This window comes from Anguilla rostrata, chromosome 3, assembly GCF_018555375.3.
Source record: "Anguilla rostrata isolate EN2019 chromosome 3, ASM1855537v3, whole genome shotgun sequence".
NCBI classification, from domain to species: domain Eukaryota; kingdom Metazoa; phylum Chordata; class Actinopteri; order Anguilliformes; family Anguillidae; genus Anguilla; species Anguilla rostrata.
Genome location: NC_057935.1, coordinates 62,046,447 through 62,065,785, shown reverse-complemented (window position 1 = coordinate 62,065,785; position 19,339 = coordinate 62,046,447). Strand labels below are relative to the sequence as shown.

Sequence of the window (19,339 nt, the reverse complement as noted above, 5' to 3'; positions counted from 1 at the left end):
ATGCAGACCTTTTCCTGATTCTCACATTCCCCCTCCATCACCCTCTGCCTGTTTTCTCCTCACCCCTTATTTTCCTTTGTAACAGTTTGATCTCCTTCTCTCTAACTCTTCCATTTCCAGTCAAACTTTCTTTTTCGTCTGCTTCAACCCTTTTCACACATTCCTCCCCACTACTTCTTACACTGGTCTTCTCCCACTCCTTCCCTCACTTATGCTTTTCATTCCAACATCTCATGCCCTTCTCCATTCCTTCTCCTTCTCACTCAAACGTTGATTATTTACTCTCGTTTTCACACTGTCTTCCCCCTTTTCTTTCTCCTCCATTCCCAATTGTTCACAGGGAAGGCATTCAAGCTGTAACATTTTCAGATATTTTACATTTCTGCTGCGATTTGCCTTGAGCTATTGCTCATAGACGGTTTGCAACGTTTCGCAGTAATCTTGGAGATACGTTTGCTGAGCAGCAACCACGCCGGCACTTCTCTGCGGCTTCTAGTTCTTCCATAAACTTTCGACACACAATAGCTTTCAACCACGTCCCATGTTGCAACTTGGTTCTACGTCCCCTTTCTATCGAACGTGAGCGTGACATAACGACAAAACAAACATCACTGATGCACCCGCAGTCCTACCAGACCTAGCAAAATCCCCCTTATGCGGGGATTTAAGTTAACGTTGTCGGAGAGTTTATAATGTTTGATCCGTGATATTTTATAACAAAGCTCTTTAGTATAGTATCTGTAACAAGTTGCCAAACACTGTACCAATGCACTATTATATTAAACATTGATAACAATCGAAGTGTGTATTTTAACACCAGGTTGATAATGGATATGGAATAGGAAAATATAGGCTACTTTACACTGGGTCTTGAGTAGGCTACTGTATGAATCAATATTCCATTTCAAAAATAATCAGATGATCCTATTTTCTTTTACAGATGTTTTTACGACAACGAACACACTAAATTACTACCCAGCTTTTTGATAGAAAAGACAACTACACCAACTACGTCTACTTTTGCTTAAAATTCGCCAATAACAGATATTCCAAGGAACTGGCGTTTTCGAATTGAATCATAGGCGGCAGAAAGAATTCTTCCTTCATAGCAAGTCAAGTGGTTGAGATGCAGATATCATACAAATGGGAAATTTCGTTAGATAACTTCAGAGATGTTTTCCATGCTTATACAAGTTTCATGAAAAATTATGTTTTGTTTGGTAAATTTAATAACCAATAGCTTAACTTATTTAACATTTGAATACAAATAATATTTTTTTTAGCTTTGGCTTACAGTATTTTCTTCAACAACAGGCTAAATAATTATTATATATTCTTATATCTTCTAGTACGACAGACGCAGATTCGGCACAAAGCGATGGAATGTGGGAAAACTGTACCCTGAATTGTTCACGCACCGCCCTACTCCCACCCCGCGTGAAAAACTGACTGTAATTTAAAATCACCTGGCAACCCTGCTCGCCGCCATGTTGCTTAAGGCTGGGCTTAACGCCAACTTGATGTAGATAAATAGGCTGCTGGAACATCAACACTACCTCTGAAAAACACATTGCAGGGGAACATCAGTATTCTTACTCTGTTCAGAGACGTCAACATGGAGATCAATTGTCGCCACTGGAACAACGTTTTGTTCATTGTTACTGTTGCCGTTTTGGGTTTAGTGCAAAGCCAGAATGAGGGTCCGGACCGTCGTTTATTTGGAGCACCAGGATCGCCGGTCCAGTTGTCTGTCTCCGACCCGACTTTACAGAAAGTCGTCAGGTTTGCCGAGGGACGTTACAATACGGGTTCAAACGGCATTTACCTCCGCAGAGTTAGTAAAATCGTATCAGCCAGTAAACAGGTAAGTTAACTATTTTGTAATTTAATGACGCAGCTAGCTAGATACCAGGTGCTAACTGCCTATGGAGAGCCCATGGCGCTGTCCCGAAGTATACGGTGTAGGCTGGCCATTGAAACCGTTTATTTTGAAGTCAAATTGCTAAGCATATTATGTTCAATGTGTCATTGTCAGGGTTTGCTACAAATGAAAAATATTAAATTATGCATCTTATGCCATCTATTTTATACACTATGGTATCTAAGGTATTTAAACTATGTTAGTTTAGTTTAGGTACACTATGGTATCTAAACAAAGAAAGAACGACTGCAAGATGCGATTGTGCATGCGCACACATCGGTGATCTTGTGCATAATGAAAATCCACAACATTGATCAAGGTCTCGATTTAATTCTGTTACACAATCTTCTACTATACTGAACACTGTATCTAAGAAGTCCTGTTCTAGGAGTTAATCATCTTCCCTTGTGTGTTGTTTTGTCATAAGCAAATTGTCACTCTCTTGATTTCTTAACAGTTGATTAACGGTAAAGCATCATATTTGCAATATGCAGATAGCCAGTCATATAACTGTGTTGAACTGTATATAAATGTAATTTATATGTACATTAAATGTAATTAATACAAGAAAAAAATGATTGATTGATGATGATTGCCTATTGTTTCAGAATTTGCTAGGTTGCTGTAGATTATATATATGTAAGTTTGAAGATGAGTACTCTGTGACACATGTGTGTGTGTGATTTGTAGCTGGTGAAGGGGGTCAAGTACACTATTGTGGTGGAACTGGGAAACACAGAATGTAAGAAGTCTACTGTGTTGGCTGACCCTGCAGTCTGCGAGTTCCATGCGGACCCCAACAAGCTGAAGGTAAGGCGAGGAAACTGCACACCTGCTTGTAAGCGTGGTAGTCCTGCTGCATGAAAGTATCGGCTAGGCATGTGACCACGTGTAAATTAATTTTGTGTTGGTTTTAGTCCATTATGTTGCCATTATGTTTTTATGCGTGATGTAGGTCAGGAAACACACATATGATTTGTCTGTGTTATGCAAGAGTTAATGTCTGTGTATCTGCTTGTCTGTAAATTTGTGTGTCTGACAATGGATCATGGATTTGAACGGGTCATCACACCACATCCTCCAGCTCCAGTGAGATTACACTTATGATCATCTTCTGGTCACATGACCTCAACCTTGTGACAAAGAATCTCTTAGGCACATGACATGTTTTCCACACACAAAAAGCCAACTGAAAATGTGCGGCGCAGTCAGGGTCAGTTTTGCAGTTGTATGTGGCTGTTAAAGTAGTTAAAGTTTCTTAAATTATAGGCCCCCACCCCCAACTGCAATGCCCCCCCTGAGACCAACATAGCTTGGATAACAAGGATAATTATGAGGTTCAGTTGTATGCCTGTTGTAAATGTCACAACAGCAGAATTGCCCTGCATCTCTCATGTAGTCTGAAGTGTATTCAGGTATCCAGCATCAAGCAGCCAGAATCTGATCTCTCCATCCTTAAGTAAATCCTGAAATGTGTAGTGTGGGTCCTTCAAATCATCACTGTCTGTGAACATGAGGATGGTTGTATGGTGCAAGTGCACCATTACACTTATCAGTGTCTGGCATCATTTAAACAATATAATCCAACATAATTTTGCTTTCGTATACATTATTACCAGTCTCTATGTGCATGTTGATATGATGTAATGTATGAAATTGCTATTCAGGATAATTGTTTACTGTATTGTTATTTGAAGACTGTTTTTTGTGTTAATGCATATGTAGTTTAATGATGATGGTTCTGTACTGTAGCCTACCAATCCTGTGTTGTTGCTGCTCTGGTTTCTTCTGGAAATACATGTTTAATGTATCTGCCCATATTACTTAAGTAATTAAATGTGGATAAGATTTAAGAGCATGCCAAATAAAGAATAATAATAGATAATAAAATAATATTCATACTGAAATAACAGACAGTACCTTGTAAATTTAATATGTATACCATTTAATAGCTACTATTACACTTTGCGCAGCAGATGCCCTTATCCAACCAGACTTCAGTTTACATTTTGAGCTGCGCATACTAGGGCACAAGTGCACAGCTAAGTAATTTAATCATTTTTAAGTTCAGAGTTTTTACAGATTTATACAGTTGGCCTAATGTGCTTACATGACCCTTAGCTCAAACTGCAACTGGCAACTTTTCCACTAGAAAAGAATAAAAAGATGCGATGAGGTGAAAAGATAAATACTGAATTTTTGTTCGGTGATAACCAATGGCAGCCTATTTGTGAAACTCATCGCTTGCCGAAGTGGCGTTCGGATCGTTAATTTGTAGTATCTGTGTGCTTCTCTTAATTCATTACTCATTTACGTCTCTCCTTTACAGTAGATGGCTAACGCACGAGAATATCTTACGTATTGTTTCTTTTCTCCGGATTATACAGGCTAATTTGCGATATTAATGCATTCCCATACATTATATAAGAGGAAACTAAAGAGCGTGCTGTTTTGTTTGTGTACTCTTTTCTCGTGCGATGTCACGAGACGAAAACACTGGGCAGAATCGTCACCGGGATAGACGACGCAGTGAAGACTTATCCCTGCTGTCTGCTTACCACAGTGACGCACAGCTAACCCCGACAGCATAATTTCATGTCTTTAGTTTGTACCGTCCATTTTATGTTTGGAAGGACGCGGAGGATTTGCAATATTGTCAGTATAGGGGGTCGCGCTGAATGAGACTGTGCTAGGCTGTGGTAAGAATACTGCTTACTAAGCAATGACAAGGGTGTTTTGTTAGATTTGCAGTTACAAATTCCATAACGGTGCTCGCCACCATTCCATTTTGTATTCGAAAAGGAAACACTGACCTCTAATGGAGAACCTTGGTAAATGACTCTGAATTCATTTTGCTATACGAAATACAGTTTTTAAATTGTTTAAAGGTCTTATGTTGCCAGATACACAACCATTAAAGGTGTCGATATATATTCAGATATCCATAGTAAAAGTAAATGTATTTTCCGCTAAATCCCACTTACTTTTTTTTTTTGTCTTTGTTATTTCAACATTGCCCTAACCCCTCCAGACAGAGGTTTGTGTGTTTGAAATTTGGGACATCCCATGGCAGAGAAAGTCCACCATTCTCAAACAGAAATGCCAGCCTGCAGGTTAGTGCTTGCCATATGATTCTAATAACACAATGCTTAGTGAAGCAGTGGTGCTGTCTTAGGGGTGGGGTTGTTGATCACAGACCACAGGTTACAAAAAGTCACATCTGTCTGAGTTCAGATGTGGTGGTGACCGCATATGGACTTGCCTCTTTGTCATACTCTGTCCACCACAGCTTAAATAACTCTGCAAGTGGAACTTTACGTGAGTAATTCTGTTCACATAACTTCACAGCTTCCTCCAAGGAGGCTAACCAAACCGAGGCTCTTCCCCTTTCACCCAGCATGCCTGATAAGGTAATAGAGCGCTAGCGAGTTTGAGTGTTTGTATTTTTTCCTCTTCCTGTGAAATGATGCCATCTCGCTAATGTTCGTGTCCCTGCTGTCCTGTCACAGGAGTCAGTGGGCCTGCTGTCTGCATTTAAAGAGTTTGTAACCAGATACAACCGTAGCTACAGCAGCCAGGAAGGTGAGAAATGCTTCCGTGCAAATTTACTTGCACACACGCATGTACAGTAGACATATAAGGCTACATTTGGGCTAACGCAGAATATCAATACAAGCTTACACTGTCTGCAGTTTCTGAGAAATATCCACATGCTGATATAAAAGGTGTAATATTTTTTGTGAATATTGCTGACAGAGACCGATCCTTATTCTTTTATTCTGCACTGAGCAATCGAAAATCACAGGAGAAATGAACCCTGTATGCAAAAGTTAACCACCAGCTTAGCTCTTTTGCATAACCATAAACCTGACTCACTTGTCTCTATAACAGACTTAAGACGTGCCTTGGACTTAATTGATTTACACGGTCTAGCGCTGTCCCTCTAACCTTGTTGTATGCGGTTACGTGAGTCACTCTTGATAACAGAGTCTGGTAAATGCCTATTCAAACGAGCCTTTGTTCTAACAGAGGCGGACAAGCGGCTGCGGGTCTTCCGGGAGAACCTGAAGACGGCTCAGATCCTGCAGTCTCTGGACCAGGGGTCAGCAGAGTACGGGGTCACCAAGTTCAGTGACCTCACAGGTCTGTGCACACGCTGCTCTGCCCGCATATTTAAGTTTCCCAGCAACAGTCATAGATCTGGGATTGTCTGTCAGAGTGATTTGGAGGATTTCGAGAGACTTTAAAAAAAATTTTTAAAAAATAAAAAAAATTTTTTACATTCATTACCTACCCTCTGTTTTGAAATTGGCACAAGTGGTACTCAAGTGTTTTATTAATTGTAAAGGTTTTCCTAGATTATTAATTGTTCCTGATTTAAGAACTTTGTTCCCTTAAAAAAAATTAGACAGATTGTGTTTGTGTACTGTTAAAGGATGATGTGTAAACACTGAACAAACCTTTCATTCAGGTTTGTTTGCAGATTCTGTAAATGATCTGCCAGTACACACCATTTATATTTGCCCTGCATGTTTAAGGATATGCCATACCTCAGAATTGGACCTTGAAATCCTCCAAGCCCATTCATATTTCAGTGTGTGATTTTTACTAACATAATTTCTGTGTGTGTAGAGGAGGAGTTTCGTTCGCTGTATCTGAACCCCCTCCTGAGCCAGCAGAACCTCCAGCGCTCTCTGAAGCCTGCGGCCCCCGCACGCAACCCAGCTCCCCCCAGCTGGGACTGGAGGGAGCATGGAGCTGTCGGCACAGTCAAGAACCAGGTGACGTATCATTGGTTAAAGTCATTACTTATTATTGTAGTTCTTTTATAATATTTCTCTCCCGTTTTTACTTTTGACCCTAAAAAATTAAGGTTAATGGCTTGAAATTACCGCAAGTTTTGGGATCTGAAATTAACCAATTCATGTGTTATGTTTATTTTATATTTTTATATTATTTAGATTTGATAATGTATGCTTTTCAAATGTACTGAATTATCTAATTCAACTAATATATTTTAAATGTTACATCTGTGCTGTGAATCACATTGAGCTGAATACTCATTAGATGAAAAAAGCTATGCATTTAATTTCTGTTTCTGTATTTTTTACATACTGACTGGCTGAATGAACATGTAAATGTGCCTGCTAATAGCCAAATTAGCCCCGGTGATATTGGACTGTCTGATCATCTTCACTGTCCTATTGGAATTTTATTCCATTTTTTACATGCGTTATCAGCATTTTGCTACATCTGTGTGTTGTGTTGTATTCTTCGTGTGCATTGAGTTGTTGTCATGTTCCAGGGAATGTGTGGGTCGTGCTGGGCCTTCTCAGTTACTGGGAACATTGAGGGTCAGTGGTTTCTGAAGAGCGGAGAGCTGCTCTCTCTTTCTGAGCAAGGTGGGTACATATAATCTGTCTGTCTCTCTCTCTCTCTCTCTCTCTCTCTAAAAAGAAGGCTCATTAAATTAGCTTGTCCCCTCTGTTACAGAGCTGGTGGACTGTGATAGGCTGGACCAGGCTTGCGGGGGTGGGCTGCCGTCCAACGCCTATGAGGCCATTGAGAAGCTCGGTGAGAGAAGGAAGGGGAGACGGAGGGAGGGGCTTGAGAACGAAAGCAGGGAGAGGGAATCGCACGGCACCTGAACTGTAGACCACTACCGTATCGAAATATTGGGAATTTCTGGAGTTGTAACACGACCCTCTTCCTCTCCGTGGTTTGTCTGTTGTCTGCCGTAGGCGGACTGGAGACGGAGACGGACTACACCTACACAGGACACAAGCAGAACTGCGATTTCTCCACCGGCAAAGTGGCGGCCTATATCAACAGCTCTGTGGAGTTGTCCAAAGATGAGAATGGTGAGGGGGGCTACAAGAAAAACAGCCCAGATTAATATATTCTCTTCAGAGTGGACTAATTAATGATTTCTATTTATTATGGAGAGATGGGCTTACACTCATTTCTGTTTTATGTCTTTCTTGTGAATAGAAATTGCTGCGTGGCTGGCAGAGAATGGACCAGTTTCTGTGGCTCTCAATGCATTTGCCATGCAGGTAATGGCTGCCGATGATGTCACGTGCACAAAATATTATGCTGTCTATGCATTTATGTTCAGGGTAAGGGTGGATCTTTGAGAAATGAGGGGTACTTTAATTCAAAATTAACACAACCTTTTTCTATTATCACCCGCCTCTTGCATTGTTCCTGAATCTCACCCTCCTCCCCCTTATGATTCCTCAGTTCTACAGGAAAGGGGTGTCCCACCCCCTGAAGATCTTCTGCAACCCCTGGATGATCGACCATGCAGTGTTGCTCGTGGGATATGGACATCGTGAGCATACCTGCACACTCACAAGTCACATTCATATTGATTCGTCATAACTGTACAGTGGGTCAGAGTTAGCTCAGGCCTACATGTAATACCATAGCAAGAAACTGGCTTCTTATTAAGTAGAATACTTTTGCCACAAAAAATGAAGAATTTTACCCCTATGCCAGATCCAAGTAGTATAATTAGTATCACTCACTGCAGGTATTCAAGTATTGGCTCCAAAACAGGGCTAACAAACAAGAGTGAGAAATGTTGAATATAAGGCTAGTGAACAGATTTGCAAAATATGTATTATATATATATAGGATAATTAGTATAGTGTAGACAATTTAATATGAAAAAGGATCATTTTAGAAGCAGACAGATTTAAAGAAGGTAGGTCAAAAAAGGGCAAGACATGCTTCTTTTCAATTGAATTATATGTTCACAGACATATAATTGCAACGTGGTCAGGTACATGAAAACTAAACACAAATAAGGTAATGGGCTCTTACCAGTGTTAACGTGCATTCCTTACTGTGCAGGTAATGGGATCCCGTTCTGGGCCATTAAGAACAGCTGGGGCGAGGACTATGGAGAGGATGTAAGGGACATCATCATCTAATCATTTAAGTATTGTACCCATAGCAACATGCATAGGACTATGAATTTAACTTACCAGTGGCCAGCCACTGTCCAAACTTCCGCAGTACTTTTGTTAAGCCACACCCATCTGGTACAAAACATGCTTTCCAAGGAAATGGGCAGCTTTGAAGGTCAGATTGGGTTTTGGCCCATCACTTTTCAAGTGTATTCTAGAGCACTACTAACAGTACCATACCTCACTAAATGACAGTACAATAGAGTATTAATCGTGATCAAATTAGGTATAATCTACTTAAGGCATGCAGTGTCAGTGGCAGATTGTGTGTACCAGTCCGTCACTGAACAAGGCAGAAAATACTTGGGCCAAATAAAACCCACTTGGCCCTGGTCAAAGTTATGGCTAATTGTCTGCAGCCCTGTGGGACTGTCGTGGCACTGAGAATAAGGGCTTTAGCTGAACATGCCTCCTTACAGCCGATACATTTGGAATTTGGTATAACTAAAGAAAATTGGCAGCAAAGCAAATGGTCCTTCAATACATTTTTAATTGAAGATCAAAAATAACTTAGTGTAACGGTTTATTCTTGCATTGCAAATATTTGAAGTCTTAAACGTGGCTGTTTTGTGTGTGTGTGTGTTTGTTGCAGGGCTATTACTACCTCTACAGAGGGTCCAGGCTGTGTGGGATAAACAAGATGTGCTCCTCTGCTGTGGTGAATTAAACAACGCCCATCTGCAGTGATGGCTCACCAGCACCGCTGGCTGACATGCATACAGATATAGCTGCAGGCTAGTAAAAGTTCTACCTACTCACTTACATACCCACTACCAGCCACAAAAGCTGCTGTGTACTGCCTCCCTCCAGAAAAATCTGGACTCAGATGTCAGTGGAGGGATGTTACCATGAACAACAAGTAAACACTGGAAAGATAAACAAAACGTTACAGTTTTAAACAGAAATATGCTAAAAACATTTAAAGAAGGGACTAATTGCTGATTAAGGATAGATTTAAGTAATTTTACAATGCTTTGACTAGAATACATTTCTTGGTTTAGTGTTCAGGGGAAAAGGAGGATATATTGGAGTGAGTTTAGTCATAACACAATTACCATTTCATCCAATGTACATTATATATTGGCTGTTTTAATATCTGTTACTTCTATATAACGCACTGTTAATGTCTTTAGATGGGCAGACATTCCTTTTCCGAGATGTCAAATTGTAGGCTACTGTGCAATATATTGGGTTTTCGTAGGCCTGTTTAGATGTGCAATGTGAATTCAGTTATTTAAAGAAATTAAAATAAGTGTTTCCTCTGCATTTGAAATTAAGTGTCATATTATTGGTTCCCAAACAAATGTCTGTAGAAAGCACATTGCAGTGATTTGCTCTGACTGAAATCAGTTTTTATTTTTCTTGGAATAAAACCCTATTGTTCCCCCCATTGAGCATGGTGTTGTCTTGTGTAAATGCTACCGTGTTCAAAGGCAGTATGCCTCATCAGACATACAAGGTTTCACGCTTGCAGGCAAACGGACTACCTCAACATGAGCACATAGGACTGTGATTTTTCTTTTTAGACTGGAATGAAGAAGAAATAGTTTTATGCTTGATTTTATTTTTTAAAAAATGTCAGCCTCAACAAAAAAACTACAGACCACAATTTTAAATAAAAAGAAAAATGTTAACAGCATATTTTCCCTCCATCTCACAGTAAAGACAAAAACAAAATAAAAACCAGTGTCAGGTCATTATCCACCACTTCCTCTTAGTTCAACTGCATGAAATCAGCAAAATATTGCCTGAAAAACTTTTGGGATAATTTGTCTTGTTTCTAGTAATTTAAATTGCTGGAAGATTAAACGTGTGAAATGAAAAGCTTAAGATCTAACCGATGCTAAAATATGAATACCAGAAGTCTTGCAATTGCCCAAATCACTTCACTGCAGTCTGACATTTGATGCGTAAAAGCACAAAGTCGTTTAAAACCATCAGAGGATGTACGGTCCGTAATACAAGAACAAGTGCACCAAGAAGAAACTCATTGCAGTTTAAAAACCAGTGTTATGTCTACAACTTTAAAAAGCCCTTTCCATTTCAATAACAGTCGGAAAGGCAAAAACACCAAATGGAGAATGGGGAATGGCAGTGTATGTACTTCTGAACATAATGTGCCTTATTCAGATTAGGTTGTACACAAACAACCGAAGGCTGACAGAAATAAAAATCCAAACCAAGCTCCATCACACCTTCAGAACACCGAAGTCCAACATACATACATATTGTGATACGAGGTACTGCGAGTGAGAGACAGTCTGCAGAAGTGTGAAAGATGGTGGATGAAGAGCACGGTTTTGAGATGGAGGTAGAGAATGTGGACAGAATGACCGTGGAAACGTGGCACTGCTGGCAGAGGGCGAGGGGCTCTACAGGAAGGAGTCGCACCATTCGCGCAAGCAGCTGTAGCAGTCGCCCTGCTGTTTGACGTTCGCGCCGCACGTGTCTTTCAACCAGTCCCGGAACAGCTCCTCATCCTTCTTCAATACCAGGAACTGACCTAATACTACATATGCCTACGGGAAGAGGAAAGAGAGAGCAGATCAGCCAGATTCTGAATGGGGGTGGGGGAGTACAGACGTAAGGCCATTTTCATTTTTTCCGCAACGCACACACATTGTTCTTGGAGTCATGCCAGGAATACACATGCCTGACATCTCAAAAATAGCTCAGCATTATGACTATGTGTCTGCTTATTGTGAATTGAAAAAAGAAATGCTACACACGCACCTTGTCAAAGCCTTTCTCCTCGAGTCTCTTTCCAAGAACCTCCCCTATTCCAGCCAAAGCCATCACTGGCTTCTCGCCCATGGGCTCGGCCACAAAATCCTTGTGTTTCTGAGATGTCGAAGACATGACAGCTGTCTGCAGGAAGTAAAACGACAGTTATAAAGCTGGGTGAGCATTGCATTCTTGGTCATATTTTATACGTCAAAAGTGTATTGCATTGGGTTCCTGGTCAGCCCTAAATAATCTGGTCCCAAAATGGTCTTGCTATTACAATGTGCACTAGGGTTGGGTAGGTTTCCGGTTTAGCCGGTCCGGTGTACGAGCTTAAACCGGTTTGATTTTATGCGAACCGGCATTTGTCATTATGAGACGTAGCCTACTGGCAAATTAAAAAGTAGCCTACATCAGCAACATGTGCCGACGGCAGACGGGAGAAAAGATTGACAGGCCGTGCGCAATTTAGTGCCGAGGCCGGCAACAAGTTCATTATACAACGGCTTGGCTGAATACTCGATTCTGATTGGTCCAAGGGTGGGCATCATTTCTCAGTAAAGGGACACCTTGGCCTTTTAACAGTTCTAAAATCAATGTGCTACAAAATCCAGCATTCTAAAGCAGTTTAAACAGCAACTTTCGCATTTGAATTGTTGTTACCTCCCCTCCCGTTTTCAATGTCCAATTTCACAATTGATGGCAACGTTGAATCACATTTTTAGTTACTGTTGCTAGCTTTACAAATCGGAATCGTCCCTTATTTGGACAGTAGAATAGGCGTTACGCATTTTCATCCGTATGTTTGTGAACGATTGCGATTATAGTAACTGCTGTTTTGAATACAACTGAATAGTTAGCTAGCTAGCTAGCTAGGTAGCCGGGATAACAAGCATGCCGTGAGACCATTCTAAACCTAAAACCAAGAATTTTAATATTGGCTAGGTGACGGCGAACATATCATAAAGCTAGCTGGCATTCAAAACCCGTTTCAGAGGGTCTTAGAAAGACGTTATGTATACACTGCGCGACCACACCATTTAAAAAGCAAGACAGTGCTAGGGAGATTAATTTGATTGACTTGTGGTTTCATGCAGTTTTATTAAATAATGTAATGACAAAAATTGGTGCTAATGGTATGGTATAAAACGAGAAGGAACTATTTTTTCTTGATAGTATCATTGTTTTCATAGAATTAACGACCAGAGGTTTTTTCATAACAACGGTCCAAATAGAACTACCAACTGGAGTTTTGCTTGACAACGGTAAAGCCGCTACACTATTCATGCGCTCTCATAGACTTTTTTTGTACTTCTACAATATTTGCCTGATCCTCAACAAACTTAGTATGCATCTACAGCACATCACCACTTCAAAATTGCAATTTTGGTGGTAATATATATAATGGTATTTGAATGGTATTCAGATAAGTTTATTTTGTTTGTTGATAAGTGATTGATAATGATGTGATACGTAAAGACACAAGCACACAGCCAAATCCAACACTTAGCAATGGTGCATTTGCTGCTTTTGGATTAACTGGCTAATCGTGCCATCAAGAGGCGTAGAACCACTTCACTTTTAATTTTCCACGGTTAAAAAACACATCTACCAAGATATCAAATGGTTAAATATGATATTCCAACAACAGCTTCCTAAAATGCATCAACATACCGTTTTGTTGCAACAAGCCAGAGGCCACTAAAACTTCTGGCTGATGCCACTTTGTCTCTGCAGCGCTCCCTCACTAGAAGTGATACCTTGTATTAAAATCAACATCACACTTTCCTCACCAGTGAAATTATTTTGACAGCGCTGTTAAACGAGGGCGTTATACCTTCGATCCACAGTTTCTGCCAACAACAGTGTCATCCTCAAGCCTCAAATTTTCCACCGCCTGTGCTTTGCTTGCATTTCCCTACCAAATGGAAACAGCCTGAAAATTTGCTTGGCTTGACCTGGCTTGGTGCACCACGCCACTATGCCATCCTACCTAAAAGGAACACTTGACGCTTCTTCCATGACACCAGGAGGGCGCGTCCCATTACTTTTCACTCCTGGTCTCATTTCCTCCACAACCCCAATATCCACTCATCTCCTACTTAGAAGTATGTGCAGGGGAGACGAGTGGAGGCGTGAAGAAAATTGGGATAACGTAGTTGCTTCTCCTTCAAAACCAACGTCAACTATAGATGAATTGGCCATATCATAAGTATAATTGTTTTGCCAAGCCCACACTTCCCATGCTGGAAACGGTTGTTAGCTCCTCGGGAGGCTAGCCACACACGGTTACGCTTTCACACCTACGTTGTTTGGACTTGCCAAACTTTTTGCCTTGGCGTGTTTGCACCAGTCACAAAGATCCGGACATGTGGACACTGCTCGGAACCATATGCAGGTTATGGCTGTAGCACTACTTTCTACCTAGCAACCCAAGCAGGCAAATTCCTAGCTCTGTGATGAGCTGAAAAATTTGTACATTCAAAACATACGAATAGTCTAACCTACTACAATGCGAGTCGCTGTGCACAACCATGCCTCTTTTTGTGTTTTTGTTTGACGCGTTGTGCAGACCTAAGCGAGCTATCGGTCTAGCAATATTTGGCGTTTCGTTCGGTGATTGTTTGTGTACGTTAGACCTACCTCCAGCCAAGCAGAGTGAAAACAGCAGAATTCCTACGTAAATTCCCAGATATAGCCTATGCGCCAAATTTTTAAGTGAAAGCAGTCTTGATTAATGTTCACGACAGTTTATTTATGCATTGTGTAGCCGAGTGCAACATCAAAGCAAAACTATGAACGACAAGTTTGCTATTTATTTTATGTTTTTTGTACTCCCGCCAAAATCTGTCCAAAGGTCCGCTTGATATTTGGTTACGTGAAACGAACAGGGCCGATTAAATCGTGGGTACTTGTAACACATAATATCCTTCTCCGCCCTAAACATAAAAACAACCGGATCCTTACTGAAAAATCGATTATAACGACAATGGTTTTTTTTGTCATTTAGAAGACGCTTTTAACCACTTATAAAATCGACTTATAAAAGTGCATTTCACATGGTAAGCAATCACAATAAGAGTTAATAAGCTCTAGTCCTTGGTCAATAACTGCTTTCGCTGTCCTCCCCGATATTTTACATTTTAAATCTCCTGCAACAGTGTAGGCACACCGATTCACGTCTGAGGCGCTTGTGAACTACAACCCACATAGCCCCATTTCAGCCAGTGTACAAAAGGCAACAACGGCTGCTTTCTATTCCTGAATCTTGGACAATATTTCAGTTCACTATCAAGCAACCGACACCTTTGAACACATTTCTCCACCTATTTAGCAATATTTATGTACTTTGGAACATCACTGCGAACTAGAGAAATCTGCACTTTTCTTGACATGAAACCATCTGTAAGAATACCAAGTTAGTAGCTAAATGACTGTTAGCGAGTATCTAGTGGGTTATGTTGGCTTTCTAACGGTAGATGTGTGGTGACACGAAACAATGATGTGCTTGCCAAATGGGGAACTGCTTCTTAAATAAAATTGTGGTGTGTAAACAAACTATGTATCATAGTATGACAGTATATACACTGTTTAGCGAATTAACGTTAGACTAATAGGCCATATATTTCTACCGTTAGTTGTGCAGGATACAGTTCAAATCCAGCAACACTAACCACGCTTGTTAGCTAGCTAACGCCAGCACGTAAACGATCAGAACCCCGTCAACTAAATAAAGCCAAATAACACTAGCTAGCTAGGTACAGGAAAGTATCAAAGTAAGTAATTCAGTGAAAGATCAAGAAATAGCTGGCTACATTTTAACACATTTGTAATACAAATTTCATTCATACTGATCACACAAGGCTACCCGGAGAAGGAAGCAAAAGCTAACGTTAATTAGCTAGCGTGACAATAACATTTTGCAAGGTAGCTACTGGCTTAGAAACAAACATTTCCGAAGAGAGTATTACTTTCTAGAGCAGCAACATAAATTTCAAACAATACAGGGTACATATTTATGCAGTGGTCATTTACCTGTATTATAAAAGCGTTAATAAGCGTCCGCTCAGACTAGTCCGCAATTTCGCTCAAAAATTTCCAACATTACTTCCGGTTCCCGCCGCCAATATATTTCCGTTTCTGTTCCGTTTGGCAAAATTTCACTGACTGAAACAATTATGGTTGTATCGGGTTCTATTGATTCTCAACAAATGTTTATTACAGTTCATGTGAAATCTTTCCTTCTTAAGATATACGACAGGCTCATACACAAGTAAATCATAATAAAATATATTAAATACGAAGACAATTACCCATATATTCTGTAAAAAAATATTTTGGTGCCAGGAAGGATATCAGTGGTGTACCGGAAGTTAAACTCAGTGGTATTGACCGCACTGCTTTTTTGCACGCGTTAATTCTAGTCGTTTATTAAATAGGAGGTAGTTCTCTTGTTGTTATAAACAAGTCCAGGTATTATAATTGTTCAGGATTGCTGTAACATCTAATAACAAAACAGTACACGCTCATAAGGATCATTAATAGGAGCTCTGCGTTCTTCAACTGCCTGCTCGTCTTTCAAGGTAACGTTAGATTGCTAAATTAGCTTACTTGTTGTTTTACCAGTTGGCTAGCTAGAGAAAACAAGAAACATTCACACGTTTGTGTTTATTAATGTTTTGGCATTTCTTATTCTTGACAGGTTAACGTAGCTATATTTATGCTAACATTAGTTAACTCACTCATTTTTATAAAGAAACTAGACGACGCTGAAGTTGCTGCTGGCAAGATGCAGACCATTGGCATCATATTGGCTAATCTTTATCATAACCAACTCCTCTGATTTAGACTCACATTTTTTGAGGGTTACACTTTATGGCAATCATCAGTTCCTGAATGTGCTTTATTGTATTTGAAGTGAATAGTTAAGATTACATTTAAATCTAAAATGTGGCGCTCAATAGACTACAGAGATAGCTAGCCTCTATATATGCATTTAATGTTGTTTCATAATATTTTGTGTTGATGAAGTCTTGGTATGTTTCAATTATGTTGTAATTTTTTTTTTCCACAGCTGGGGGAAATTCAGTTAGAAGAATTTATACCAGTTTTACAGCCCCCAACGTGAAGGACTACCAAAGCCAGTTTCAGTTATGTCGCAGGCCACCAAACGCAAGCACGTGGTGAAGGAGGTGTTGGGTGATTTTGTCACCCCCACTGAAAGTCAGCAGATTGTTCGGGTGAGTCATCATGTTCCTTTAGCTATTCATTTTGAAAAGTCAGACAAGTCAGTCTTCAATATGTATCACATAGAATGCATGTGCAGGACCTGCCTTGATTTCTGCTTTCCTCTAGGTTGTAGGGAGTCCTGGGAATAACCTTCACGAAGCAGTAACTGCAAATGGTGAACGCTTCTTGGTCAGCATGCCCACCAAATTCCGTAAGAATATCTGGATCAAAAGAGGTAACTGGGTTCTTTGGATTTGGGGTGGTGAATTTTACAAATGCAGTGTTAGATCACCTCTTTTATGTACCCGAGGCTAGTACCTTCATGCTATCCATTTAAATGTAGTGGTTCTACTAAGATTTACTAGGCATATATAATTATAATTTTGCTCATGTTTTTAATTCTGTCTAACATAAGCGTTGAGAATATCTCAGGAATAGTCTAAAACCCTGCGTAATCCTCAGGCTGCGAAGGCAGGAGATTGTTCTGTAGATTATCTTGATATTAAAAAATGCCGGTCAATCAGTTAGTCTTTGGCAAGAGGCACTGATGCTGTCCATCTCTCTATCAGGTGATTTTGTCATTGTTGATCCCATTGAAGAAGGAGAAAAGGTGAAGGGAGAGATCACCTCCATTCTCTACAAGGACCACATCCGACACCTGCAGACAATCGGAGTCTGGTAAAACCTAATTTTCCATCCTGACACTGTCCCAATTGACTTACTTTAGGGGTGGGAACGTGTCATTTTACTTAAAATGCTAAACCTTTTTTGTTTTCATTACCCGTCTGTTAAGCTGTTTATGGCTCATACCCATGGCTCATTCAGTTACGGAAGCACACTGTGGTGCATGAATGAGCCCCATGGTCTTGGACTGAATCTGACTATGGCAGTTTGTGATTGTGGCAATTGGTGAATGTGCTGCCTTGGGTACAGAAGGGTTCCGTCGAATAGGGCATCCCATTACATTTATTTGGCAGAAGCTTACTCAGTTTTACTGTACGCTGAATTTTAGCTTATTTGGACAGCTGAAAGAATAGTAGGTTGCATATTGTCTGTGCATAGTGGAGCTTTTTATTGTATACTACAGGGTTGGAGTCCTGATCGATGTGGTCACTTCTGGCACTGCGATCCTTACTTCACTCTAGTGTTTCTTTTGCACCTCTACATCATAAACCAATGCACTTGTTGTACGTCGCTCTGGATAAGAGCGTCTGCTAAATGCCTGTAATGTAATGTAATGTAATACTGGGGCCATTATGGATGGTGAAATCCCAATACAGAGTTATTGAAACCTTTATTACACTGCCACAGTGTTGCTTACACATTAAGAGAGCATTGTGTTGAATGGAATTTTAATTTCCTGTAAAGGAAGTGTTGTCTGTCTCTGTTGCTGAGTTTCCTGTATTTTTGTAGCCAATAGAACAAAAAAAATCCTACTGGACAACATAACTTAATGTCATACTGTCACATATTTATCACAAATTAAAGTGTACGCAATTATTTGAAGAGCAGTTTTAAGTTTAAAAAAAATATATTTATACGTGTTTTTCCTTATTTATTTTGTTGGAATAAAATGGCGTGCTTGTTGGATGTAAGTTTTGACATCTTTTACTCGATGTCTCAGGCCAGAGGGTTTCTGTGAGGACTCCACCCTGGAGGAAAGAAGATTGGCCCAGCAGCAGGAAGAGAGAGAAGAGGAAGAGAATGAAGAGAATGAAGAGAATGGAGGGATGACTGATTCAGAAGAGGATGACAGCGACCTTTTTGTCAACACAAACCGCATCAACTACCACTACAGTGAGAGTGAGGAAGAAACTGATGAAGATGAAGAGGAGGATGAGGAAGAAAGCAGGCAGAACATTACGGGTGGAAAAGACTAATAGCTGAGCCTCTTTCCCTGAAGATGTTAATACATCCATATACTGTTTCATAAATCTGGTCATTTATTCAGGAAATTGCATGAACTGTAGAATGCTGCTCGATCGTGATCTTACAAAAACCTTAAACATAATGCCTTTGTGTACTTGAAATAACAAAGAATTTTTTCTTTGAACTTTACATTTAGTTGCATGGAAAAGGAACCAGATACATTGTTATCATCTACAACTTCTATGAATGAGTGTACAAGTATATTCCTGTATATATGATGTAAAATGTTTTATTTTTCATTTTGTCTGTAACAGACAGTGCAGATGGTTTGATTAATAAATTATATAATGAGCTTGTATGAATTAGATCAAGTTCCCTGGCATTTTAATAATACACTCATGAATCGTGCATTAAAATCCACAGTATAGTCAATAACACCATCCCCTTATTTCTCAACAACTTTGTATTTCTCATTCTTTTATGACCAAACTGGGGGTGTCCAATTAGAACAGTACTGTACGTCTGTAGGCCTGCACCTCTCTATAACATCCACCCACAGTTTGGGAGGGTGCGTACTATATGTGCGTCCTCTAACACGCCTACAGAATCCTGTTGCTTCTTT

The 19,339-nt window shown here is 40.1% G+C and overlaps 3 protein-coding genes across 3 annotated transcripts; 2 read left to right on the top strand and 1 right to left on the bottom strand.

Moving 5' to 3' along the window:
- The first annotated feature begins 1,489 nt into the window (after positions 1-1,489).
- On the top strand, positions 1,490-10,285 carry ctsf (cathepsin F). The gene is made up of 14 exons (XM_064329156.1): positions 1,490-1,864; positions 2,612-2,731; positions 4,953-5,034; positions 5,270-5,331; positions 5,431-5,503; positions 5,951-6,064; positions 6,554-6,702; positions 7,227-7,323; positions 7,415-7,495; positions 7,663-7,782; positions 7,913-7,977; positions 8,165-8,255; positions 8,780-8,838; positions 9,488-10,285. Exons 1-14 carry the CDS (start codon positions 1,616-1,618, stop codon positions 9,560-9,562), a joined length of 1,437 nt encoding a protein of 478 aa, XP_064185226.1. The 5' UTR covers positions 1,490-1,615; the 3' UTR covers positions 9,563-10,285.
- Positions 10,286-10,439: 154 nt separating this feature from the next.
- LOC135251581 (barrier-to-autointegration factor) lies at positions 10,440-15,801 on the bottom strand. Its single transcript, XM_064329166.1, has 3 exons — positions 15,655-15,801; positions 11,629-11,763; positions 10,440-11,414 (listed from the first exon to the last, which is right to left on the bottom strand). The coding sequence occupies exons 2-3, from the start codon at positions 11,752-11,754 to the stop codon at positions 11,268-11,270; spliced, it is 273 nt and encodes a 90-aa protein (XP_064185236.1). The 5' UTR covers positions 11,755-11,763; positions 15,655-15,801; the 3' UTR covers positions 10,440-11,267.
- A 152-nt stretch (positions 15,802-15,953) lies between these two features.
- On the top strand, positions 15,954-19,082 carry eif1ad (eukaryotic translation initiation factor 1A domain containing). The gene is made up of 5 exons (XM_064329165.1): positions 15,954-16,202; positions 16,694-16,859; positions 16,975-17,083; positions 17,418-17,526; positions 18,473-19,082. Exons 2-5 carry the CDS (start codon positions 16,773-16,775, stop codon positions 18,726-18,728), a joined length of 561 nt encoding a protein of 186 aa, XP_064185235.1. The 5' UTR covers positions 15,954-16,202; positions 16,694-16,772; the 3' UTR covers positions 18,729-19,082.
- The last annotated feature ends 257 nt before the right edge of the window (positions 19,083-19,339 follow it).

Bases quoted from the DNA above. Each gene is read 5' to 3' on its own strand.
- ctsf (XM_064329156.1), top strand. From the start codon at position 1,616: ATGGAGATCAATTGTCGCCACTGGAACAACGTTTTGTTCATTGTTACT. The intron at 5,035-5,269 runs GTTAGTGCTTGC...ATAACTTCACAG, and splicing joins ACAGAAATGCCAGCCTGCAG to CTTCCTCCAAGGAGGCTAAC. The intron at 7,978-8,164 runs GTAATGGCTGCC...ATGATTCCTCAG, and splicing joins TCAATGCATTTGCCATGCAG to TTCTACAGGAAAGGGGTGTC.
- LOC135251581 (XM_064329166.1), bottom strand. From the start codon at position 11,754: ATGTCTTCGACATCTCAGAAACACAAGGATTTTGTGGCCGAGCCCATG. The intron at 11,415-11,628 runs GTGCGTGTGTAG...CTCTTCCCGTAG, and splicing joins AGGAGAAAGGCTTTGACAAG to GCATATGTAGTATTAGGTCA.
- eif1ad (XM_064329165.1), top strand. From the start codon at position 16,773: ATGTCGCAGGCCACCAAACGCAAGCACGTGGTGAAGGAGGTGTTGGGT. The intron at 16,860-16,974 runs GTGAGTCATCAT...GCTTTCCTCTAG, and splicing joins AAAGTCAGCAGATTGTTCGG to GTTGTAGGGAGTCCTGGGAA. The intron at 17,527-18,472 runs GTAAAACCTAAT...TCGATGTCTCAG, and splicing joins CTGCAGACAATCGGAGTCTG to GCCAGAGGGTTTCTGTGAGG.